Genomic DNA, 26,910 nt, shown 5'->3' on the forward strand with positions numbered 1-26,910 from the left:
AAGCACTGAATACTCCCGCCCATGTGCGGGACCCCGGAAACAATATAAAAATATATATGTAAAAAACAGATCTATCTCGTTCCAAATATATGTAAATACATATATCATTTTTCACACACCAATGCAGCTCCAAACCCATGGCTACACAATGTAAACACTTATGTACAGCAATTAGAAAGGAAACAAAAACACATTAGGTCAAATAATCCTTAAACTTTGTGTTTTAATGAGTAAAAACACTCATAAATTCTGCAAATTGCTCATAAAAGACATTGCCAGCCATAAGCTGCATTGAAAAGTGAATAAGTTAAAACTGGCAACAGGCCTTTGAGGCAGCCCTGACAGTTAGGTCAGTTGTTCTTTCCGGCTCTTTCAGTCAGGACCCTGGTTAAACAGCTCCCACCTTTTTTTGACTTTCTGTCAAAAATACTTGGTGTTTTCCTTCAATTTTTGTCTTCACTCGACGGCTTTTAGCCTTAGAGAGCTAGTGCTGGCTTTTTTGGGCTCAAAAAAGGTTAATTTTTGGTCAAAAATGCCTTCGCTTTTTGATCCCTGCTCTTCCTGTGAGAAGAAGAAAGCTAAGACTGATACACATCCTGTGTGTATCCTCCGTCTTCCTGACTCTCATTCTCCAGAAAGCTGTGATCACTGCAAGTCCTTGTCAAGTAGAACTTTCAAGGACAGAGAAAAAGTCAGGATTTATGGGCTTTCTGAGAGAGGTAGGTCTCCAAAGAGACTGAAAAAGCGGAGGGTGCAGTCGACGTCGAGAGATGTTCCGGTTTGCTCTCCTTCGGTGTCGGGATCGCTGTCGAAGGTTCCACCGACGATGAGTCAACTCCCCTCGACGGTGAAGACTTCAGCGTCGAGAGTCAAGGAAACTCCGCTGCCGTCAACCGGGCGACGTGCAGCGTCGAGGGAGAGGTCGACGTTGGAGTGTAGAAGATCGACGTCGAGACCTCCGTCGTCGAAGCCTCAGGTCGAGTCTTCGACGCCGAAGCCTCCGTCGACGCGTAGTCACTGGCGTTCGACGTCGAGGCATCCTCCGTCGGCATCCCATCATCGACGCTCGACATCGAGGCACCCTCCGTCCGTCGCCAGGTCATTGGCGATCGACGACGAGGCACCCTTCGTTGACGCCAGGTATTCGGCGATCGATGTCGAGGCATCCTCCGTCAGCGTCTCTCCATCGACGCTCGACGTTGAGGCCTTCCAGTCGAGGGCATTCAGCGACCCAGCATCCTCCGTCGGCGTCCAGTCAAAAGGCGCTCGATGTCGAGGGCTCCTCCGTCAACGTCACCCCCCCGGCGTTCGACGTCGAGACAGGAGACTCCAGCGCAATCTCTTATGATTCATCAGCCAGTGGTGGCGCAACACACCGAGGCATCGAGCCGGCCGGCACCGTCTTCGAGTCATGGGCCTACATCTCAGAGGTCCTCAAGAACAGCTTTAGCTGCGGAAGGGGACCAGGGCTCTCCAGAGAGCATCAGTCACGCTGCCAAGAGGAAGAGAACTCCAGAGCATCGTGGTTCTCACAGTTGCACTGCTTCTCCTGTGAGTCTGTCTTCCTCATCAAGATCATCTTCTGGCCCGGATGTGATCATTTACACGTCGGGCGGCGAAGAATCAAGACACTCCCCTTCACCTCCTCCACAGGGGCGAAAGGATGTAGCACCTGCACTGTCTCCAGTGAGGGACGCCGCACAGCAGCCTTCTACTGTCAGACTGTCTCCACGGTGGTATGCACAGCTGCACAACTGAGCTACAGATAAAGAGACGGCGTTTCGATTGCAGCAGCCTTTCTCTAGAACTAGGGAACGGTCTCGCTCTCCGGTGAGGTCCAAAGGAAGATCACACTCTCCGGTTCGCCGTAGGGAAAGATCCCGCTCTAGATTTCGTGCCTCCAGGCGTAGATCCAGATCTAGGAGCAGAAGGAGAGAACAAAGATCACCGACTACATCTTCTTCTCCGACACGCTCCCATAGAGAATACTCACCCACTCTGACGGATTCCTCTCCATCAAGGGTATCTCCGATCGAGGATATCTTCTCCTTTCAGGACATACTGGGTAGAGGGGCTATAAAACCGGGAGTTCCCTTAACAACTCCGCAGGTCAAGACCTCAGTGATTTTTGAAACGCTGCATCACAGGTCGGCACCTAAACCCCTTTTGCCCTTAGTGCCTGGCATTATAGATCCGGTGATGGAGGTATTCCTCACTCCAGCAACGGTCAAAGCGGCTCCGGCGAGGATCCTGAAGAAATACAAATCTCCAGAAGAGGACCCTCTGTTTCTTCGAGCTGATACGCCCCCGGACTCAGTAATCATCGCAGCAGCTAGGAAATCCAGTGCAGTTTCCTCTTCTGTTACTGTACCTCCGGACAAAGACAGCAAGACGCAAGATTCGTGGAGGACAAGAGACTGCAGTACTTCAGCGTCTTTTCTTAAGGTTTCTAACGCAGATGCCCTTTTGGGACATTACGATAGGTCCCTGTGGGATTCTCTACAGCGTTTTGTGGACAAGATCCCTCAGGAAGACCGTAAGGACTTTGAAGAAATCCTTCTGGAGGGCAGTCAGGTCTCCAACCAAATTATAGGTGCCGCAGCGGATGGGGCAACCCTGGCGGCTCATGGATATGCCCACGGAATATCGGCAAGGAGATCATCCTGGTTGCGCCTAACTACTTTAAAACCAGAAGCCCAAGCGCGTATTCTGAACTTGCCGTTTTCGGGGACTTCACTGTTTGGAGCGAGCACAGACGAAGACTTGCAGAGCATGAAAACACAGCTGGATACTCTCAAGGCGGTAGGTCTCGAAAAGAAAAAAGAATTCAAAAAGAAATACCGCTCCTACAACAAGGGCTCTTCCAAACAGCGGGTTCAAACCCCTAACTGGCAGAAGAGTCAAGACCAGCAGGGTATAGAATAAAGTGTAATTCTGTAGTAGGGGATCTCTGTGTATAGTCATAATCTAGTGAATAGTTCCGCCCATGTGCGTGGACCCCGGCAATCAAAAATAATCTCTGAAGTTGTCAAAAAATGCAGAACTGCAAAGGCACCTAAGAGAGAATTTAAAGACAAATAATGCAGCCTATATCCACAGGCTACACTGTCCAGTACTTCAACTAGAAATTCCACCAACAAAACCACACACACATCACAGCCTGCCCAGTTTCTTCCATAGAGAAACTTGCCTCTACCAGTAAAAGCCTCTGGAATGATAGAGAGGAAGGCATGGACAGACAAGCCCTATAGGCTGCCATTATGTGGCTTAAGTAGGATACTGTGCCTTTAAGAGAACTTTCCAGAACTTCTCCCAGTGTCCCAGAATGCACAGCAGGTCCCTCCTACTTTCAGTTCTTTTTTCCGGCTCCTGCTAACAGGACCCTGGTGCATTGAGCTCTCCCTTTTTCATGGGTTTATTGGATTTTTGTGCACTTTTGGTTAAAATGTTTTCAGTTGCTGTTCTTGTTGTTTCCCTTCACTCCTGTGTATTTGTTCAGGCTTTTTAGGGCTCTAATATGCCTGCTCTTTTCGACAAGTGCCCAGCATGTGGAAGGACGAAGTCCAAGACTGATCCACACGACGTCTGCATAATCTGTCTCCCTGAAGCACATGTACCTGAAGAATGTGACATCTGCCAGAACCTTTCAGCAAGGACCCTGAGGGAAAGGCTGAAGATTAGGCTTTAAGGCCTAGAGGAGAGACGACTGCAGGCTTCAGGTGAGTCTGGGCAGGCTGGGAAGGCTCCCTCTGCCTCTGCTGAGGCCTCTGGGGAGCTCCCCAGAGGCAGGAAGCCCAGCAAACGGTTCCGGTCTCCGTCAGCGTCGATTGCATCGACGACGACGTCGAGAGGGATGACGATGGTGTGTTCCCCATTTCCCCGGGGCTACGGGTCGAGACGGCGTGAAGGATCGACGTCGAAGGGCCTGGGTAGGCCGCCGTCGAGACCACCGTCGACGGCTTCTTCGTCGTAGACGTCAGCGTCGAGCTATCGGCGTCGAAGGAGGAGCGACAGGCTCGCCGTCGAGGCGACACCGCCGGTCGCCATCGAGAAGACGGTTGGCGTCGAGGGGATCCTCTATGTCGAGGACCTCAAGAAAGCGGTCGGCGTCAAGGAGGAGTCGACAATCATCGTCGAGGACTGAACGTTCAACGCCGCGGAGGCGGCGTTCGTCGTCGAGGAAGAAGCGTTCGACGTCGCGGAGGCGCCGTTCGACGCCGGAAAAGCGACGCTCAGCGTCGAGAAGAAAGAGATCGCCGTCTCTGAGTTTTTCCAACTCTCCTAAGCGGGGCAGAAGGAGTTCTGGCGCCGTAAGTCACGCTGGGTCTGGTGGAGGGCGCCGGATGTAGGAGAGTAGGGTCTGCAATCCTATGATCACCCCAGATTTTTGCTTTTTGCTTCACTGGTTTACGACTTCTCTGGCTGTGGGCCTGCTAATCAGACCCACAGCCTTGCTGTTCTCTCACTAAATTGACACGTGTACCTTAGGTGCATTTACCAATTGGTACTGGGCCACCTTATCAGACCCTGTAACTCAGGGCATAGGTGTACCCAGGGCCTACCAGGGGCGGCAGCATGTATTATGCCACCCCTGGCTGGCCATCTAAATCTGACACAACTGGCTGCACGACAGCTGGGGCAAAGTGGTGTAATCACCCTTTGCTGTAGATATAGTATACCTATATCTAACCCTAAAATGGACACATAGATTCCTATCAGTCACTCCTATGGCAGGCCTTAACAATCCTGAAGGCAGAGTGCATAGAATCATGTGAGATGGTGCTCTGGCATGAGCTGAGCCCATTTGCAGCTTGCGGAACCAAGTCCTAATAGCTGTTCCATGATAACGCATACCATATACTCTTAAGTGCATTATAATCCTCGCGGTTATATGCCAACTCTGGTATCGCTTTATCAAAACATGTCGAGTAAGGTGTCATACCAATTGGAATACTAACCCCTCGCCAATTCTGGCGACGGGGTTAGCATTCCACCCTTCTAGAGGGACACAACATGTATGTAACTGTGAACCCCGGTTAAAGTTAACTCGAGCCTCAGCATCACAAAATGGATGCTGCCACCACAGACACAAGTTTGACCCCCTGCAGCTGGGAGTCCTTCCAGCGAGGGGAGCTTGGACAAAGGGTTTCCTGTCAGGGGCGGTGCTAGCACCATCCCAGACAGGGTTTTGTGTATCCTAGGTAGGCAGGGCTGAATAGGAAGGTGACTGCAAGTGGCACCCCGGTGCTCACTGTGCATCTGCCAGTTTGAACCAGTTCCAGGGGCACACCAGCCCCATAGCTGGGGAAAGTCCGGCATGGGAGAGGGGTGTAACCACCCCCCTTCCTGGTCCCACCCATGGGCAGGACCTAGTCCCGTACCATCCCCTTTCTTTAGAATAAAGGTGGGAGCGGGGACCCTTCCAAATTAGATCATCTTTGAATCCTGAAACTACTTTCTACGAAAGGAACTTAAAACTTCTTCCTAAGATTTCTCCCTTGTGACTAAGGAGTAGTCACCCTGCATCTGCGGGCACCAACTAAGTAACCTGCGGTTTGCTGCACGTCCTTCCTCCGGAACCAGACCGACCAGCATGACGAGACCCAGCTTCCCTGGCACCTCTGACCTCTACCTACATCATCAGCCCAGCTGAGATCCGTGGGTGTGACAAGACCTCGAGGGACCGGCCATCTTCAGAACTGCACTACGCTTATCCAGCACGACCGCCTAGGGATCCTCGAGTGAGTGCTTTGGGGTTTGAGAAGCCCTAACCCTGAGCAACTCCAGCACCGAATTCCAGCCCCCCAGCATCCACGAGATCTGCGTGGGGCCCTTCTGCTCTTTTCTGCTCACCGCGTTGTCCGGCTACTTGCCTGCTGGCTTGTAGCCCTCTTGACGACGAACGACGACATTTCCACCGCAGTTCTGGTTGCTCCAGACTGGCCCTTGCTCCCCTCCAACAGAGGAGCACCCCGAACCCTCCTGGTCCACTCCAGACGCCATTTTGAGTCCACCGCGTGGGCTTGCATTTGCCAAGAGTTGTTGCCCCAATCCTGGGTCCAGCATCGCCGACAGCAGATACCTTCGTGGGACAGCTCGCACCTCCATCCTAGTCGCCGACAACGCCTCCTGGTCCGAGAGACTGCAGAGCCCAGCGTCGCCCACTCACCTGGTCGAGGTGACTCCATCCGGTGCCATCCTGGTGCCCATCTAATCACTGGCTTGTGATTCAGAACCTGGTCCCCTCTGCTTACAGGTACCCTCTTCAGCTGATCCAGTCCTTGGATCGGCCCGGAACATCTTCACTGGTCGCCTGCCAGCAACTTCCACTTCAGGCTCCTGGTTCGTCAACGAAAAAACCCGACGACACTTGAACCCTATGCAGCCGCAGCCCCTGGGCTAGGTAAACCGAGTACCACGGTGCTCCAGCGTAGACCAACTCTCTAAGTGTCTAGATCCATTTTCGTTTTTGACCTACCTAGTCGGGTTCGCCCGAGAACACTAACTTTGTAATTTCTAGCAACCATAGACTTTGACCCACATTACGCGTGAGAGTTCCCACTCTGCACACGGCGTTCCTAGACCTCCTGCTTCTAATCTAAGGGTTCAGCATTGTAGGCCTAGCGTTTCTAAAGTCTATGAGCGTAGTACTTACCTGCTAGTAATTTCGCATTCCATTTGTAGAGTATATGGTTTTCCGTGCCCCTCGGGCATTTGTGTAAATTGTGCGACTTTCAGAATTTCTTTAAGAGCTTTGTATTGTGCTTAGCGCCCTGTCCTCATAAAGAGTCCAGGGCTGTTGTGTTCTAAATAAATATCCTTTTATTTTCATAACAACTTGTGTGATGTCCTTTCACTTGGTGTTCAAGGGGTATATGTGATGGTATAACAGCTGGCTTAACACGCCCTCTAGAGTTTAGCCTAAAGACTGCTCTTGTCCATGCTACTAGGATAGCTGGTCTAAAAGGTTGACTTACAACCAATCATCAATAAGGGTCGTTTGGACTGATACATAGTGATCACTAGAATAGTGAGCACTGCATATCAGGCCAACTTCTCACACCGGAGACGGCGATCACCTACTGGAGGGGCTGGTTCGCAGTCCCCTCCCCCGAAGAAGTCACTGGGCTCGGTGTACTCTGTGGTTTATACACCACCACGGCCGAAGTCGCCCCCTCCTCCTGTACCTAGGGAGGATCCTCCCATCAACCCTCCGCTTCCACCACTTCCTCCCTCAGGACAACCACCACCACCGCTTCCGCCTCATGGGCCCGCTCCTCGTCAGAGATACCTCCTGCTCCTCTGCCAAGGTCGGTGTCACTGCCTCCACTTCCTACACAGCCTAAGGGGACGCCAAAACCAAAACCCCAGGATAGGCCACGGAAGACGCCTCCACGGAAACCTGCGGAGCGCCCACGAACTGGGAGATCGCGTTCTCGTTCCAGGAGGAGGGAACGATCGCGCAACAGGTCATCCACGCGGTCGAGACGACGCCACAGGAGGCACAGGTCTCGTTCCCATACGAGGTCCTCTGGGACCAGGCACTACTCTCCGACTTTGTCGGAGTCACTGGAGACCAGGGTTTCACCGGTTGACGATCTGGTGTCCTTTCACGATGTCCTGTTAAGAGGTGCAGCAAAATTGGGCATCTCGTTGAAGGTGCCCAAGCCCAAGACATCGGTAATCTTCGAGACGCTGCACCAGAAACATCTGTCTCGCCCATTATTGCCACTGGTACCGGGCCTGGGGGATCCGGCTTTTCTAAGAGTGGAACCCCCTCCAGACTCGGTGATAGTGACGGCAGCTCGTAAACAGCATGCCACCACTGCGTCATCCACAGTCCCACCAGATAAAGAATCTAGATGGCTGGATTCGGCTAGGAGGAAGGTTTGTGGGACGTCGGCGACTTCCATGAAGGCTGCGAGTGCCACGGCCTTGTTGGGGCGCTATGACCGTGCCTTCTGGGAATCCCTCCAGCAGTTTGTAGAACTGCCGCGTGACAAGAGAGAAGATTTCCAGGAGGTGTTAAATGAGGGGATGTTGGTGGCAAATCAGGTCATCAGTGCTGCAGCTGATTCTTCCCTCCTAGCAGCGCATGGCCTCTACCATGGGATTAACCAGCCTGGCTCCGCCTCACGTCACTGAATCTGACTCACAACAAAGGGTTGCCAATCTACCATTCTCTGGCGAAACCCTGTTTGGAAAACATGCGGATGACAAAATGGCCCGCATGAAGGCGGAGGCCGAAACACTCATGGCTGTGGGTCTGGAAAAGCCCAAGGAGACAAAGAAATCGTACCGCCCGTTCCAGAGACGGTTCGGTGGACAGGGCAGAGGGCGTGGCCAAGCTTCGGGACAGCAGGAGCAACAACAGCAGCAGTTCCGAAGGACGTTCCAGAAGCGTCAGAAAGGCAGAGGCGGCCAACAGTCAGCACCAGCGACTAAAGGCCCGGCCGGGTCTAGGCCCTGAGCGCTTACTTATCCTGCATCCGTTACCCACTCCAGTGGGGGGAAGCTGTTTGCAATGGATACAGTCTTCGGTTCACCAGCCCGCCTCCAGCAATTCCACCGGTCAGCTCGCAGTTTCAGCTGTGCGAGCTCCAGGCGGAGGCCGATATCCTGTTAAGGAAAAGGGCGATAGAAGACGTACCTCTGTCTCAAAGAGGAAAAGGTCTGTACTCCTGGTTCTTCCTGGTTCGCAAGAAGGACAAGAACGAGTTCAGGCCCATTCTGGACTTGCGACAGGCAAACAAGTGGATTCTCAGAGAGAAGTTTCGCATGCTGCCGTTGAATCCGATTTATTCTCAGTTGCAACAGGGAGACTGGCTATGTGCTATAGACCTACAGGATGCGTACTTCCATGTGCCCATTGCACACAAACACAGGAAGTTCCTGCGATTCCAAGTCGGCGCCAATCATTATCAATACACCGTACTCCCATTCGGACTGAAGTCTGCGCCGAGAACATTCTCGAAGTGCATGGCGGTGGTAGCAGCACACCTGAGGAAGAACAAGGTGTTCGTCTACCCATACCTGGACGATTGGTTGATCAAGGCCTCCTCCTACTCGGAAGCTCGAGCACACTTCCAGAAGAAGTGCGTTCTCTTGAACAAGCTGAGGTTGCACATAAACATGTCCAAGTCTGTCCCGACTCTGGTCCAATGCATACAGTACTTGGGAGCCTCCATCAATACGCTATCAGCAAGCGTGTCTCCTTCGGAGGAGCGACGATTATCACTCCTTCGGAAGGCTCAGGCTCTTATGACCACTCCATCTACAACAGTGAAGACGGTGTCTTCTCTCCTGGGATCGATGGCCTCTTGTATCTTCCTAACGCCACAAGCACGACTGCACATGAGACCGTTGCAAGAGTGCTTGGAGAACCGGTGGGATCAGAGGAAAGGATCTTGGGACGACAAGATACAACTGTCTCTGCATGCTCTTCAGTCTCTGAAGTGGTGGTGTTCAGCGGAGAATCTCCTCAGAGGGGTTCCCTTCCACAAGGACATTCCCACGCAGACTGTCGTGACGGATGCTTCTCTCCACGGTTGGGGGGCGCACTCCGGAGACTTACAGATTCAAGGAACGTGGTCCCCGATGGAGGCCACGTATCACATCAATTTCCTGGAACTCAGAGCTGTTCACTTGGCCCTGAAGGCCTTTCATCCGTCCTTTCAGACCAACTCTCTGCTTGTACAGACAGACAATACGACCACGATGTATTACCTCAACAAGCAGGGGGGTTCGAGATCGCGCACTCTGTCGCAGGAGGCGCAGGCGATCTGGCACTGGCTTCTGGCCAGAGGACTGACGATAACGGCTACCCATCTGCCAGGTGTGCAGAATGTTCAGGCGGACGCAATGAGCAGACTCATTCAGGAAAACCACGAATGGGTCATAAACGACGAAGTACTAGGAGAAGTCTTCGCAAGGTGGGGGACTCCAGACGTAGATCTGTTCGCCACCGCCGAAAACAGCAAATGCCAAGACTTCGCCTCCAGGTACTACCAGCAGGGGACGCTGGGGAATGCGCTATGGATCAACTGGTCGAACAGCTTTCTGTACGCTTTTCCACCCATTCAGGCTGTACTCATCAAGCTGGCCCGGTCCAGGGCACGGATGATACTCATTGCCATGGAATGGCCCAGGCAGTGGTGGTTCACGGACCTCCTTCACCGGTGTCTCCTTCCTCACATACGGCTGCCGTGCAGGCCGGACCTTCTCACGAAGTTCGGGGGGCAGATGTTGCACCCCAACCTCTCGTCTTTGAGTTTGGCGTCATGGCTCTTGAGATAGTGCAATATGGCCATTTGAATCTGCCCGAAGATTGCATGGACATACTGAAGGAGTCTAAGAGACCTTCCACTCGGACTTCCTATGCTTACAAGTAGAAAAGGTTCTGTATCTGGTGCAAGTCCAAGAACTATGACCTGACGACGTGCAAGGAAGATGTCATCCTTCCTTACCTTCTACATTTGGCGCAGTCAGGACTTAATGTTCATTCCATTAAGGTTCATCTCGCTGCATTGACTGCCTACAGGAAATGCCCTTCACAGACTTCCTTCTTCCAGATCCCTGTGATCAAAGATTTTCTGGAAGGCTTGAAGAAAGTATTCCCGCCTGTCCGTGGACCACTCTAGTGGGGGAAGCCTTGCGGGTCATTTGGAAGAGTGGCAAAACATCACAAACGACAGATGGGTGTTATCTACACTTCGGAATGGATACTGTCTTCGTTTCAGTCATCAGCCTCCACCTGTTCCCCCGATGGCAACATCGAATCATCAGTTACACCTTCTGCAAAAAGAAGTGGCCACTCTTCTCGAGAAGTCAGCCATCGAGAGAGTGCCAGTGTCTCAAAGGGGAAAAGGGGTATACTCCCGATATTTTCTGGTCAGAAAAAAGGGACAAAAGGCAGAATTCAGACCTATTCTGGACTTGCGAACTCTCAATCTGTACGTCAAAAAGGAAAACTTTCACATGTTGGCGCTTCACCAAATATATCCACATCTCAGGGAGGAGATTGGATGTGCTCGCTGGACGTCCAAGATGCCTACTTTCATGTTCCAATACACCCCAGTCACAGGAGATTTCTTCGGTTCCGGGTGGGGACCTCCCACTATCAGTTCAAAGTCCTGCCGTTTGGGTTTAAGTCGGCCCCTCGGGTGTTCACGAAGTGTGTTGCAGTGGTGGCAGCTGCTCTACGCCGCAGAGGGGTCTTAGTGTACCCATACTTGGACGATTGGCTGTTGAAAGGTTCCTCCCCAGACAGCGTAAGAAGTCAGTTCCAGACTTGCATACAGCTCTGCCAGCGACTAGGGCTACATGTCAACATCAGAAAATAAGTCTCTCAAAGAATGTGAGGGCGGATGCTCTAAGCCGTCATTTCGATGACCAGGAGGATTGGGTGCTACACGACGCAGTGGTAGAAGAAATTTTCCAATCCTGGGGTCGTCCCACCATAGACCTTTTCGCAGACGACCAAAACACAAAATGTCAAGACTTCGCCTCCAGGTTCTTCCGGCCAGGGACGAGAGGAAATGCTCTTTTGATCAACTGGTCAGGGGAATTTGTGTACGCTTTTCCACCACTTCCGCTGATCCCGAAGGTGGTGAGCAAGTTAACACACTCATGCACAACAATGATCCTCAACGCCCTGGACTGGCCGAGGCAATGGTGGTACACAGACCTGATTCACCTGTCAGTGACTCCTCACAAGAGGTTACCATGCAGGCCGGACCTGTTGTCCAAGATGAACGGGAGGATTTACCACCCCAACCTTCTGTCACTGAACTTGGCAGCATGGCTCCTGAGGTCATACTGTATGGGCATCTAAGGCTGCCAGAGGACTGCATGTTCATCCTAAAAGAGGCAAGGCGGCCTTCCACAAGACATTCTTATGCATGCAAGTGGAAGCGATTTTATATGTGGTGTATACAGAATGATCATAATCCTGTTCAATGTCAGGAAGAAGCAGTGCTACCTTATCTGTTATATCTGGCTAAAGCAGGTTTAAAGTTTAATTCCATCAAGGTGCACCTAGCTGCTATAACAGCGTATAGACGTTCACCTTCTCAAACCTCATTTTTTTTTCCGGTTACCATCTGTCAAAGACTTCCTGCAAGGGTTAAAGAAAGTATACCCTCCAGTACGTCCTCCTTCTCCTTCCTGGGAGTTGAACCTGGTGCTATCTAAGCTAATGGGTCCACCTTTTGAACCCATTCATGAAGCTACTTTACAACATCTTTCGCGGAAAGCAGCTTTTTTAGTAGCAATCACGTCGGCTCGCAGAGTGAGCGAGATTCAAGCTTTCTGTTCCTCTGAACCCTATACGGTGTTCCATTTGAATAGAGTGGTGCTACGGACGCATCCATCTTTCTTGCCTAAAGTGGTGTCAGATTTTCATGTAAATCAGACCATTTCTCTGCCCACTTTCTTTCCCAATCTCTCTACACCAGCTGAGAGGGCTCTGCATTCTTTAGACCTGAAAAGAGTTTTAAAGTTCTATCTAGATAAGTCTAAGGTTATTCGTCTCTCTGATCATCTCTTTCTTAACTATGGATCGATCAGGACAGGTCATGCTGCCTCGAAGCGTTCTATCTCAAGATGGATCGTTTCATGTATTAAACTTGCTTAACAGCTGGCGCAGAAGCCCTTGGGGGTTTCTCCCAGAACGCATTTTACCAGAGGGAAAGCTGCGACTGCTGCTTTCCTCACTAATGTGCCCATTTCTGAGAGTTGTAAGGCGGCGACCTGGAGGTCCGTCCATACATTTACCAGACATTACTGTCGTGATTCTGACACGAGAGCAGATACCTAGGTAGGCCAGGCCTCCTTGAGGAATCTGTTTAACAGCTGATTCGGGTTGTTGTGATTGGTCTTTTTAAGTTGGGTCATGTACTTCTCATTTACCTGCAGGTGGTTGATGGGCTTGCTATTCTATTCAGTGCTTATGACTATTGATGAGGATCCCCTGGAAGAGAAGGATAAGTTACTTACCTGTAATCCTAGTTCTCTTTCAGGGGTAGCCTCATCAAAGTCATAAGCACACCTGCCCGCATCCCCAGGTAATTGAGAGATGCACGTTTCTGACTTGTAGTTTAGCCCTGACTTCAGGGTTATGCAAAGAACAACTGACCTAACTGTCACCCCTGAGGCATGATGGGAAGCCTGGGGTCATGGCTGCCTTAAAGGCACGGTGCCAGTCCAACAGAAAATGCTTTCAGTTTTCTGTGTTGTTCACTTTTCAATGCAGCTTATGGCTGACAATGTCTTTTATGAGCAATTTGCAGAATTTATGAGTGTTTTTACTCATTAAAACACAAAGTTCAAGGACTATTTGACCTAATGTGTTTTTGTTTCCTTTCTAATTGCTGTACATTTACAAGTGTTTACATTGTGTAGCCATGGGTTTGGAGCTGCATTGGTGTGAGAAAAATGATAAATGTATTTACATATATTTGGAACGAGATATATGTTTTTTTTACTTACCGTATATATTTTTATATTGTTTCCGGGGTCCCGCACATGGGCGGGAATATTCAGTGCTTATGACTTTGATGAGGATACCCCTGGAAGAGAACTAGGATTACAGGTAAGTAACTTATCTGTCCCAGAGTTCCTATGTTTGCCATCACAAAGATGGCAGACTTCTGAATTTTTGATTCATTTCAGGTAGCCCACTTCAAGGGTGAAACTAGCCTGAAGGTGAACACGCCTCTCTTACTGCTAATTTTCCTGCCTTTCCGGGTGCCTATTGAGCCCTGGACAGGAGGGTCGGCATCCTCTACTGAGAGGGAAGCCAGATTCGTATACCAAAGGTGGTGGGCTCTTTGATGCTTCTTGCCTTGGACTGCTAACTTGCAGTTTATCCTGAGGGAGGGGGGTAAACACCCTCTGCCTGAGTAGGCTTTGTTCCTGGCCTCCTAGGAGCAAAGGCCCTCGCCCCTGGGGGTCAGAAACTAGTCTGTGGAGGCAGACTGTCTAGGGTCAGTCAGTCAGCACACTGGTAGTTTTCAGGGGGCACCTCTAAGGTATTAATAAATCAATCACTGGAATCAGTGTGGGTTTACTAATATAAGATGTTTGATACCAAACATGTTGGGTTTCTGTGAAGCCATCATGTAGCTGGGGAACTCTTATTTTACCAGTGATCAGCACATCTACTTAAAATGGCTTCCCTGATCACTTGTACTGGCAGCAATTGAACTGACCAGCACAGGAGCATATCTGCTCATGCAGATATGTCCACACATGCAGTATGGTGCAGGGGTGACAAGACCAGGCTACAAGCAGTGTCTGTGGGCATGGCAGATAGGGATGTATGCCATGTAGTGTTTTCACTTTTGTCTGCACCAATACGCGCAGCCTGCAATGGCAGTCTGCCTGTGCTTGGAGAGGTGTCCCTTAGGTTGGCACAATTCATGCTGCAGCCCCTTGTGACCCTCTTGAGTACCCGATGCCCTAGGTACCAGGTGTACCATTTACTAGGGAAGTTCAGGGTGGACTAAAGATATTGCCAGTTGGGGTACAATTGCGCAGTTTTATGGAAATATCTGGCACGGGGACCTGGTTAGCAGGAACCCGGTGCACTTCCATTCTAAATTGCATCAAATACCAGACAAAAAATGGGGGATGACCATGTCAAAAAGGGGAACTTCCTACACTTATGTCTGTGAGATCTCTGAGGAAGATGTAGTGCTTAGATTCGATGGCGAGTGGGCGATGTGATGGTGTCACAAAGGCTGGTGCGTGGTCCTCAGAGAATGTAGGCGAGGGTACCTTTGATGGTTGTTTTGTTTTTGGTGTAGAGCTGTAAATTCAGGTCTGCCATGATCGGTGTGGTGTCGTCTCCGGTGGTGGTGCAGCGGATTGATTCTTTGTGGATGATAGCAATGCCACCTCCATGTTTGTTGGTGCAGTCCTAATGTGTCATCTTGTAGCTGTTGGGTGTAGCAATGTCAGAGGAGGGGTTTAGCCCGGATTCTTTGATGAAGATTATGTCGGCGACGAGGGTAGAGATGGTGCCCCAGACTTCGATGACTTGTTTATAGTGCAATCTCGTGTTGATCAGGAGACATCTCAGTGGATCCAGCATGGTGTCGGTCGGCGGGGTGGGCATAGCGCGTGTTTCTGTGAGGGGGGTGGTTGTAGGTGGCAGGTGAAGAGGCAGTTGTGGCAGGTGAACAGTCCTGCTGTGGAGCGAGGAGATGCGAGGCAGCAATTGTGGTGACCGGGTGCCCGGAGGACCAGGGTTTCTTGTGCTGGGTCTCAGATGGGCTTGCCTTTGGTGCTCCATCAGCGCGCCCTGCCATTAAGTAGGACCTGGGAGGGGCGCAGGGGAGACGGTGGGGGAGGAGGAAACGGCCCCTAATGCTGAGTGGGCAGAAAAAACACGAAGCCAAGGGAATAAAATAAAATGTAATAAACCGTGAAAGCCCAAGGGAGTCCTCTAGCTGCCTGGCGGGGCAGGCTGCCACGGACTGAACTTGCAGAGGTCAGGAGCAGCCCTAGGGGTGGAGCAGGAGGCTACTGCCGGCAGCGAAGGAGAGCTGATGAGGAAGGAACCCATCATGTATTATTGTGCCAGCTTTGTTTGTGAGGCTTTCCAGAAGCAAATGGTGTGAAATGTTGTTTGACCCAAAGAACAAGCCTGTTACAACCACAAGGTTGTAGTGATTAGTACATATGTTTAGCGAGTTAAGTGGAGCATGGTTAATTTCCAGCGTCCAAGAATCTGTGCTTTGCCATAGTCTTAGGAGAGCTCTGCTCTTATATGGAAAGTATTACAAGGTGACTCCACACAATTGTGATGAACAGTTTATTTGAAGCTCTAGATGAATGACCCCCAGACTCTGGATACGCCCGTCCCAGCCGTCCTCCTTCAAGTCCCCCGGAATCCCCTTACATCACACTAGAATCCGACCACAAGGGCCAGAGAGTGTGGTGTGTAAGATAGAATACCTTGGACATACCTTGTCAAGTGAAGGTGTGAAACCCAAATTTAAATTGGGGAAAGCAAGTGAAAAGGTCCGTCCACCAGTGAATATAGATCAATTGCGATCATTTTTAGGCCTTGCAGAGTATTACTCCATATTTGTGGAGTGTTTTGGAGAGAGAGTGTATAGTTTGCACCTGGTGATAAAGAAGGGAGTGGAATATCAATGGACAGATGTGTGTCGGAGAGTTTTTGATGATGTGAAATTGGCTATCAGTAAAGCCATTGCTTTGAGACCTTACGACCCAAAAGACAAAATCATCATCATAATGGAAGCTAGTGAGTATGGGCTTGGAGCTGCGTTGATGAAGTCAATGGGCATGAGCCAGTATTGGCTTTTGCGTCACATACACTCAAAGGTGCAGAAGGTACTTATTCTACTACCAAGAAAGAGGCATTACATTAACATGCTGGTGGAGTGTACCTCATTTCAAAACTATTATATGGGGTGTGCATTTTGAATTACGGCAGATCACAAACTGCTGATTGATTTGTTTTCTGCAAAAAGTGTAGACTCCACGCATTGCCAATTGGCTATATCGGTTGCAAAAGAAACAACTTCTGCTGGCTGGCTGGGAAATAGGCTGCTGTGGATTGGTTTGCAGATCTCACCATTGTTGGTCTTAGGTATGTTTAGTCTGTTCATGTATCTCCTCTCCTCTTTAGATAGGGCAGGCCTTGCAGGACAAGGAGAAGCTATATTCAGGGTAACATATTGAACACGTTGTATTTCTATTATGGTTTTCGGGTAATACCTTTTGTGTGATTTGTTTTGGGATCACACACAAGGCTTAACCTTTTGTGTGGTATATTCTTTGTGATACACATAGAATTGCATATACATATTTTCCCTTTTTCATGTGCCTTTTTCTTTATCAGATTACCATAACACTGTATTGTTTTATCTCAGATTCTGAGTTTACAAGGCGTTCCAAAATGGACTCATTGGCAAGATCTGATGAAAGACTGCACAGCAGATCTGCAGACAGTGATGAATGTAATTCTGCAGGCAAAGGTATGAGGGCTATGGACTTAACCAGTTCTACTTGAAGTCCCATATAGGAACCGTACCATTTTATTTTAACTCTGGCCTACTTACTGCAAATGTACTTGTCTAAAATTGTTGAATTTACCGTCCCTGATTCTTCATCAATGGATGCTTTAGGATCATGAACATTAAGCATTCCCTTTGCACCTTGAGGTATGTGTTCACTCAAGCTTACCTTAATGTTTATAAGATAGCATTACATCACAGAGTTCCAAAATATCTTTACTGTAACTCAGGTGGATGAGTGAACTTGCATCCACAAATGTTTGTCAATCAAACACAGAAGAGTATTCCAGTTTGACTTATAAGCTCCTGGTTTAAGTGGCCACATGATTAAAACGATGTTTTCGTACCTTTGCTTTGATGGGGGAAACTAGTAACTTTCTTCCCTGTAAACAAAATTATGATTAACCATTACAGTGATGGAATTTATTATAGCTCTGTGAGGCTACAAGCAGCAACATAACAGCAGTGCCAGGCAAGTTGTTTCACATCTACACCACACAATCTTTACTATGTTTTGACTTTACTTCAATATTTGTTGTTGTTGTGGCTCAAATAGCCATTGTCGCATCCCCTTGGAAATATGACAAGTAGTTTGCCAATGCATTTTGAAAATCATTTTAATAAAATCTAAATAAAGTTAAAACATAATCCAGTGTATAACCAGAAGAGGATCACCAGGAGAAACCAAGAGTTACTAAGGAGCTTTATGTGATTGTTTCTCAATAGGACTATGGTTTGTGTGAGGAGTGGGGTCATTTGTACCCTGTTCCCTCTGAGCTTCTGATCAGTATTCACCGGGAGCACCTTCTGCACTTGCTTGAGAGTGGGGAAACGGAGCAGGCACTGCAGGTAAGCTGCCAGCCTTTCTCATTCTAAAATTGATGTGAAATATTTTTATTCGTTACCGGGCTCAGTTTGTCTTCTTTTTAAAAATATTGGTAAACAGAATTGTGTAAAATAACCTGTAATTTAATGTATTTGTTAATACTTCATTTGTGAGCAGCAGGCTCACTGAAAGTTTCATTCCATCATAGAAATGTAAAGCTTTGCAATCATTGCCATGTGTAATCACACTTGCCTCTGTGCCTGTGTGATAACTTGGAGCTGCTCCCTCAGTGGACTAATGCCTCTACTTCAAGGATTTGTTTTTAACCCGATGGTCACAAATTAAAATTTCACAGATTCAGCATACTATCCTTTAGAGGCTAATGAAATGAATAACATTGACTTGAACAATACCTATTAGTCATTTGTCACAGGCCACAGTAAATAACATTTAATATTTGATGAGTTTAACAACGCTCCTGAACAGCTACCCAACAATAGTGCCTTCTGCATGGGACAGGCCCACATTCAGTGATTTGATTAAATCACCATAGACGTCTCTGTGTAATCTTGTATTGGCAGGTATTAAACCACTGAGTGTATTTGGCCTTTCAGCACTGCAAATTCAGCATATTACCCATATGTGATCTGCTTACTGCTAACTCTTATTTTCAGCATTGTCTGGCAATACATTTGAAAAAGTGTTCCACACCATTAAAATATTTTTCACCTAAAGAAATCTTACAAATGTCGTTTTCACACTCAAAATACATAAACAGACAACACGATAATCCATTCTAGTGTTATGTTATGTTATGTTATTAAGTCATTTATTGAGCGCACTAACACCGATTAGTTTCTTGGCGCTGAATTGACAGTAACACAAACCTAAGTGGAAGAGGTGGATTAAAAAGCTTGTCTAAAGAGCCAGGTCTTCAGTGCTTTCCGAAAAGGTAGAAAGTCTTGGCAAGAACGGATCTCCAGGGGAAAGGTGTGTGTAGTGCTATTACAATCACCACATTTCTGACGACCTTTCTGTCCCTGAGCCTGACGATCTGAGCGACGGAGGTAATGGTGGTAAAAGCCTCCATCCATGCAGAAGGCACAGATTTCACCACATATACTGAAGCCTGCTTGCTTTAATCATATGCATTTTGTCTCCTTGAAATCATACCATGCATACCCTGACAATCAATGTTAATGTGGTGGTTGCACTCCCCGCAAAAGGGACAGTGATGGGAGCAACAGGAACAAAGTGAAAGAAATGTTGATAGGACTGAGGGGGTCATGTGGAAAGGGAACATATAGAGGGAAAGCAAGGACGGGGGTTCCAGGTGAAGGGGACAGTGGCAAAGCGTAGGACTAAATCACGTCATCTTCCACAAATGTCATCATGGGCTAGATGGAAAGCCCTCCACCTAATGACAAGCCATCAAAAACACATGAAAGCCAATGACTGAAGGGGGCTGACTCAAGCACACTCTCTGTACTACCTCTCACGTCTTTTTTTGTTTGTTAGTAATACTGGTAACCTGAGGTCTTGGACATTTGGCAGTCTGTAGCTGAGACTTAATAATGTGGTGCAGCCTAGTTCTGCGGTCCTGCATGTCCTTGTCTTTTGTAACTGCACATTTCTGTACAAAGATAATTCTTAGTTTGTATTATGGTCTGTCTCAAATGAGAAATGATATTGTACACCTCTCTTTAAGCTATATGTTTGAGGAGGATTTCCCGTTTGCATTGTTTCAGCTTTTACAGAGAATGTCCGACCCCGGAATGTGTCAAGCAATCAGTGAGGAAGCCTTGAGTCAAAAGCCTTGTTTAGAGGCGTGTCATTTTCTGGCTGATTATCTTACTACTCACTTCCAGAAGAGTCTGTCTGCTGCCCGCCACAATGAGATCCAAGCTTTGTACATAGGGTGTAAGGTAAGCCAAGCTCATGCCAACCTTGAAGGAGATCATTGCTCTTTTCTTTCTTGTGGCTGGTATTCATGCCTTTATTCTCTTTGCATGGAACTATTGATACTACCTTAACTCTGGAAGCAAAACCATGTTCAATTGAGTGTTGCTGTTGTGGCTAGTCCTACTGATATTAGTTAGGATGCAGCAATGAAACTGCTGTAGAACTAATCAAATTAGACCATTTCTTTAAGGCAGTTCAATTTGCAAATTCAATTTTAATATTACCATAAATAAAAAATATGTATGATATTCCTTCTCTGTATGTTCAATAATATTTGTAGAATTTATGGCAGTTTTTTCGTCACATAGGTTATTCGTGCATATTGAATCCATTCTTAAATTTGCTCATTGGAGTTATGTTAACTACCCTATTGGTCTGTGTACCGTTTATTGATACTGTTCTAAAACGTTTCTTATCACACTGTTAAAGTTTTTCCTCAATTAAATATGCAATATATTAGTGTAGCCTGGAATCTATTACATCATCTGTCTCTACATGTGTTATTGATATGCACATGGGGAAATGTACTAGATAGACAATTGAAAGGTAAAACAGAATCAGATGTTCTGTAAAAATAAGAATTTAGTGACACACTGCACCTCATCTGGAATTTCAGCGTATGCATTTCATGGGATCTCAATGGCCTATGTCTTCCTGCACATTATATTGGTTCTCCCATACGATGACAGGCTATTCTAGCTCATGTTGGGTTTTCACAAGCTGATGATTGTGATGGTGAATAAATAGCCATAGTTTTTTCCCTTTTAGATGTTGATGGCTCTTCCTGTATTTGCGCGTGCAAACTATGAGCACCTGTCCTCGCGCCCACTTCTACTTTTGGAGCAACTTCTAATGAACATCAAAATAGACTGGGCTGCAACTGCAGTACAGACACTACACCAGCTCCTGATTGGACAGGAAGCCGGCTTCACCACAGAAGATGTAGACGACCTGCTTTCCAAATATGCAGAAATAGCTCTGCATTTTCCCTTCTCTTTCAGAGAAGAAAAAAGACCAGGTAAGAAATTAAAATTGACTTCCATTAGCATGCATTGCAGATTTCTTATTATAAGGGACATATTCAAAAATGGTGCCATGATTTTCCACAAACAGACATTGTTATACAATCAACCTGAGTTTACATCTGTACTTAAAGTCACAACACATTTACATAAAAGAGAGTGAGAATTGATTCTGCTGCGATGGCGTTAGCTCCATTTCAACAAGACATCGTATGCCCCTTCCTAGATTTAACTGAATGAATTGCAAAGCAAAGCCTGACAGCAATATTTTGTGCTGCAGATGTCCAATGTGTGAAATGAAGACTTGCACTACTTCTGCCTGCTCTATGCATGTTCTCTCTTTCTAAACAAATCCATACGGTTCTAACGCTGTCAGTGATACGAGATAGCATTGCTGCTGACTGTGATTTAAATGCTGTGTGTGAGAGGAATGCTTGCAGTGCTGCTGTCCGTTTCGGTGTCTGTAAGGGAAATGTGCACAGCTGCTTCATTTGTTGCCCCTGTTCCTTGAGTGAGAGAAGCTTGTGCTACTTCTGTCCCTTCAGTAAAGGTTCTGTGTGGTGGACTCCTGCAAGGTTGCTTCATGTCTGCACCTGTTCTGTGTGTGAGAGAAGAGTGTGCTCTCGCTGTCCATTCAGAAAGGGTTCTGTGTGGTGGACTCTTGCAAGGTTGCTTCATCTGCTGCTCCTGTTCTCTGTGTGAGAGAAGCGTGTGCTGCTGCTGTCTCTGCAGTAAGGGTTCTGTGTGGTGGACTCCTGCAAGGTTGCTTCATGTCTGCACCTGTTCTGTGTGTGAGAGAAGAGTGTGCTCTCGCTGTCTATTCAGAAAGGGTTCTGTGTGGTGGACTCTTGCAAGGTTGCTTCATCTTCTGCTCCTGTTCTGTGTTTGAGAGAAGCGTGTGCTGCTGCTGTCCCTTCAGTAAGGGCTCAGTGCGGTGAACTCTTGCAAGACTGCTTCATGCACTGCCCATGTTCTTTGTGTGAGAGAAGCGTGTGCTGCTGCTGTCTCTGCGGTAAGGGTTCTGTGTGGTGGACTCTTGCAAGGCTGCTTCATGCACTGCCCATGTTCTTTGTGTGAGAGAAGCGTGTGCTGCTGCTGTCTCTGCGGTAAGGGTTCTGTAGGGTGGTCTCTTGCAAGGTTGCTGCTTGTGTTGTGCCTGTTCTGTGTTTTTGCGTGTGAGGGATTTCTGCTCTGCTATCTGTGCTTTTCTGTATAGGGGAAGCATGTGCTGCTTCAGTCATCACCGGTCTGTTCTCTGTAGGCGAGCCTAGCAGGGCTGGTCCTGATACCTTCCTCATCTCGTCCTGTGTGTATGAGGAATGCTGAACCTGTTCTACGCGTATGTGTGTCTTATTACTGTGTGGTTACTACTGCACAACTAGATGTACCTTGGTTGTGGGTGTAGGCAGGCGAATACTAAGCCTCTGTTTTGAAGACTTGCCTGTGACATAGCCAGACAATTGTTTCTTTGTTTTTAATTAATACACAACACGCACAAACATACATATAGGGCTCTGAGCGAGCAGTGTTTTCCATTCATCCCATAAGTGGTTATTTAGATTCTGTATATGACCACCACAGCATGGGGAAATTGACCAGTTCACTTCAACCATTGGCCCCACTCACTGTGAGTGGCATAATTTTGGAAATACACAATGTGCACATCTGCATAAAAAATAGTTCAATACAGTGCCAGTACCGGTGGGCCAATTTGTCTATTGTTTCTAAATTAAAATTTATTTTATTGCCTTTTGTTGTTTGCCTTTTTTTCTTGATTTACATTTTTTTTGTTTGCCTTTCCCATGTTTTCATTATTAGTAGATCCCGGCATCTTCACACACATTGCTGCTGGGCCTCTTGCCTCTCGTTTGCCGCACTGCTGAGGTCGTATGTTGGGCTCCACTGAAGTGGGCTTGTTCATTTTAATGTCTTTTCAATAGAAAAGGACAAAGTAGCTGCCTTTTTACTGTGAACAATCGAAAGTAACTTGCATATATTATTCCTTTTCCAATAAAAGCCTTCTAGAGTATTTATAAAAAGCTTATCCCAGATATGCGTCCACTATAGAATTTGTGTGTCTGCATGTGTGTAGCTTATTGTCAGTGTCCCTTCCTTTGGCATTGCGTCTCACTTGCATTGAAGAGAGATGTTTTTGTTGCCACATATTTAAAGAAATATTGCCCAGCACCAGTAAGCAAGTTGTTTCTCAGAGTCACACCCAGGATAAAGCAGCACACTATAATGGGCTTCATAGAACACTTTGCCTACCACCCCTTTGAACAACCCAGCTATGGGTGTGTGTCCTGTGGCCCCTTGAAGGAGATGCAGACAATGCCTGTAATAGTGCCTAAAGTATCACACCATTCAGGCACACACCAGTTTCTGTTCTCTGCCACTGAAACCTATAATCAGCGCATGTGCGGCTCCTGTCCTTGGAAACTCAATCGTCCAAGAGAGCATAGCAAGGCCACATCTACCTTCGTAACAATGTCTTTCTCACAGTTCCCTCAGCATTGAATGTATACAGAGCACATCTTTTTTCCACTAAATGCTTTTTTGCTAGTGTTTGGTGCCTCTATTACCTGCACATGTTCATTTGTGCCAGTGCTGTTGCGGGACAGGTATGAGTAATTCACCAGCCATAAGTTTTTCTTTGTCGTATTTGTAGATTTACGTTTCCCAATCAAAACAACTGACAACCACACATACCATAATACAAAACTTATATCAGTAACTGGATGAGCTTCTCACATCTGCCACAAGATAAACTTGAGCTCCGCGACTCAGACAGGGTGAGAGTGGAATAGTTAGGCCTACATGTACAGCTGCAGAAATTATTTCTTATTTTTAGATGGTTGCTCTTTTAATAGTATACTTGTCACAGTTCTGATCATCATTCGTTAGTGAAAGTGAGGCATCAGAAGTGTGTCCTTGTTGTGTAGGAAGCATCATTGCAGTTAGTGAGTTTAGTAGGTGATTTCAGTTTGCTAGTCCTGGGCTACCCCTTTTAAATCATCTTAATTTTGTTAAAGTATATATTTTAGTGGGTTTAAACATTGACTTCTGCACCTTAGATTGGTATCAGCCAACTAATACATGGGAAAAGTGGACATGTTTACAGCCAGGTGACAGAAAATTTAGAGGCTAAGATTCTGCACAAGCTCCTAATTGCCAGTACTTGCAGCAGCACCATTTAAATAACGTACAATTCCACAACCTTCCAAAATACAGTAAACACTGAATAGACCATCATTCTTTTTTAAAGCTGCAAACAAACTGAAACATACACAACACGTTATAGAACCCAGTCCTCTTCCTGTGTGAAAAGCCAACATTTCTGCTCGACGTCAAACCACATTATCCACTGATCTTTGTATGAACTAGAAAAAAGAAAAAAACATTTAATGGCTGGGAAAAGCAGAGATGAATAATTTTAGCCTCCTTGTCCTTAATAAAATCCAGATTTTCTGCCCACTAAGGAAGGGGAAAATCTGCCTTTCATGGAAAGACATAAAGTGCAATATGATGCAAGCTCAAAGCCTTGCATTCACATTCTTATCAGCACTAGACAGACTTAACATGCAAATGTCTAAACATAGTCATTAGATTTATCTGCAGATCTCAAAATATCCTGCAGACTACTCCCATCATAAATACTTAGGAGGCAGAAGTGCTTGTCACAGAATGCACTCCCAAAACACTTATTTCCACACCTGCTATACACAAGACTTCTTTCATCCATCTAGACAAGATCTAAGCCAATGTTCACACTATGAATAATCTGTAACTTTCTAATACGACAGATACATTGTTGTAGGCACTGTCTTAGTTCTCCTTACCAAGTAAAACCAAACCCCTTCAGGATTGAAAACTCTTCTTGACTTGTCCAAAGCCCTCCCATCAGATGTTCTCCTCAATTACACCAAACATAATATTGTCAAATTTATAGACATATCCTTAAGAGTCAAATGTTCATTTAGTCTTCCTAACAGATTCAACACCACATTCACATCCCATAAAGATTTGTACCTGGAAACCAGTGATTTGAATGCATGCTAAGCAGCAGTCTTCTCACCAGCACACCATACCCACTGAACTACCATCCACTAGAACATGCCCTGCTGCAATAGCTGACCTGGGCACATTTATTGTTCCATGAGACTGACCGCCATCAAACAAATCAGACAAATAATGGCATGCACTAAATCAGCTGAAACTGGATCCTGTTGCCTTTCCATACTACAGCATATCCATTTCTGCTGAACCTATCTGCGTGCTTTCCATGTTTTAGGACCCCATGATTTTTAAATAAGCCCTGAAGCCCCCTGTGATAGGACTGGCACCTCCCAGACTCTCACGAAATTCTCTAAGCCATCCCACAAGTTTGTGAATCTTCCCCCAGAGGACCAAAAATCATCTCCTGATATCTCCTATATGACCGGATACCAAGTCTGATACTTCCACGGGGATGTTATGGCCACCACACATCCCCTCCATTGTCTCACCATCATCGTCACTCTCAGTAGCATTGTGAATGGAAGGAAAGCATACAGACTAAGCTCCCTCCAGTCCTTAAGAAAAGCATCCACTGCCCAAGCCTCCATATTTGGAAACCAACTGAAAACCTATCTGTTAGACCTGACATCATTGGCTTGAGTCTCTCCTCCATTTTTTCTGTTTGCCTCCACTGTTTTACGATGTTTTTGCTGGTATATGCTTTGGGCGCTGTGCCACTGCTGATCAGTGCCACAGCGCAAGTGCTCCCTATGTTAAATTGATGTATCGATTGTATCCATGTTTGGCTTATTTGGTTTACTGTCAGTCCCTAGTCTAGTGCACCAGGAGTGCCGGGGCTTGTGAATACAAATGCCGCTCGTGGGCTTGCAGCACGTGTTGTGCCACCCACAAGAGCGGCCTCGTAAAAGAATGTCTCCGGGTCGGTCATTGCGAGACCCACGTGCAGCCTAGTGCTGTCACGTGGGCTGCGCAAGTATACCTACTTGCCAGCCCCTCAAACCTCCCCTTGACTTCATGTTAGTCACCCCTATGGTAGGCCCACGGGCAGGGTGCATTGTAAGTATAAGGTAGGACACGCCTGACCAAGTTGGCATGTCCTAATAGTGAATTACAGCCATCTTCGTTCTTCACTATTGCGAGGTAGCCTGCTCTCCATTAGTTAGTGGGCCGCCGGGATTATTAACGCTATGATCCTAGATGGCTCGGGGAGCATGGTGCAATGTCGAGTTTGGTATCCCTGAACTCGGGGTTTAATTACGCATCCGTTGGTGTGGATGGTTTTTGGATTCTGGGTTTGAAAATAGCACTTTTAGAAAGTGTCTATTTTCTTGTCTAACCATATCTGGTTTCTGCTGGTATTGCGTGTGTGTGACAGGGGCTGGGCGGCTCCACAGGTCTGGATGAGTCAGTGTGGGATGAGTGGGACATTTGAGTTGAGAGTAGGGGGAGAGTAGTTGCTGATAGCCTGCCCGGCCTGATACAATGCTGGCTCCACCTCCTGCCAAGCGGCTGATGGCTCTGTACCTGCCATGGACGATCCTAGCCCCACCTCCTGCCAGGAGGCCGATAGCTCTGCTCCTGCCAGTGTCAATGCTGGCTCCACCTCCTGCTGGGCGTCTGAGGACCCAGCCCTGCTCAGTGAATAGGCCAGGTGCTTCTGCCTGGCTCCACCCACCACAGACCCAGGATGTTGGGAAATTCCCCCGCATGGACAAAGGGATCAAAGCCGAAAAGGGGTATAAGAGAAGGACCCCTGAACCAAGAAATCAGATCACTTCTGACAAGGAACCCTGTAACCAAGGACAAGAGGCCTGCTGATCTAAGGACTTGCCTACCCCTTCTGCCAGTGTGCTGTTTGCTGGGGGAATCCTGCAGTGCTTCTTTATTTTTGCCAAGGAACCAGGAGAGAGGAACTGTGTGTGTACTCTCACGCTTGCTAAGAAAATCTCCAAGGACTGGAAGAGTGCCAGTCTCCTGCTGAAGTCACAGGGCTAAAGGACTTCTTCTGCTTAAAGTGCTATTTGCTGGAACCTGT

The 26,910-nt window shown here is 47.5% G+C and overlaps 1 protein-coding gene across 3 annotated transcripts in view; it reads left to right on the forward strand.

Annotated features, from left to right (window-relative positions):
* ZFYVE26 (zinc finger FYVE-type containing 26) overlaps positions 1-26,910 on the forward strand; it is a 710,441-nt gene that overhangs the window by 353,889 nt on the left and 329,642 nt on the right. For all 3 annotated transcript variants that reach the window (XM_086937127.1, XM_086937129.1, XM_086937128.1), the window contains exons 22-25: positions 16,905-17,009; positions 17,775-17,897; positions 19,623-19,799; positions 20,605-20,854. In XM_086937127.1, the coding sequence (XP_086793253.1) occupies positions 16,905-17,009; positions 17,775-17,897; positions 19,623-19,799; positions 20,605-20,854 (655 nt within the window). The remainder of the gene's footprint in view (positions 1-16,904; positions 17,010-17,774; positions 17,898-19,622; positions 19,800-20,604; positions 20,855-26,910) is intronic.

This window comes from Lissotriton vulgaris, chromosome 9, assembly GCF_964263255.1.
Source record: "Lissotriton vulgaris chromosome 9, aLisVul1.2, whole genome shotgun sequence".
Lineage (NCBI taxonomy): Eukaryota > Metazoa > Chordata > Amphibia > Caudata > Salamandridae > Lissotriton > Lissotriton vulgaris.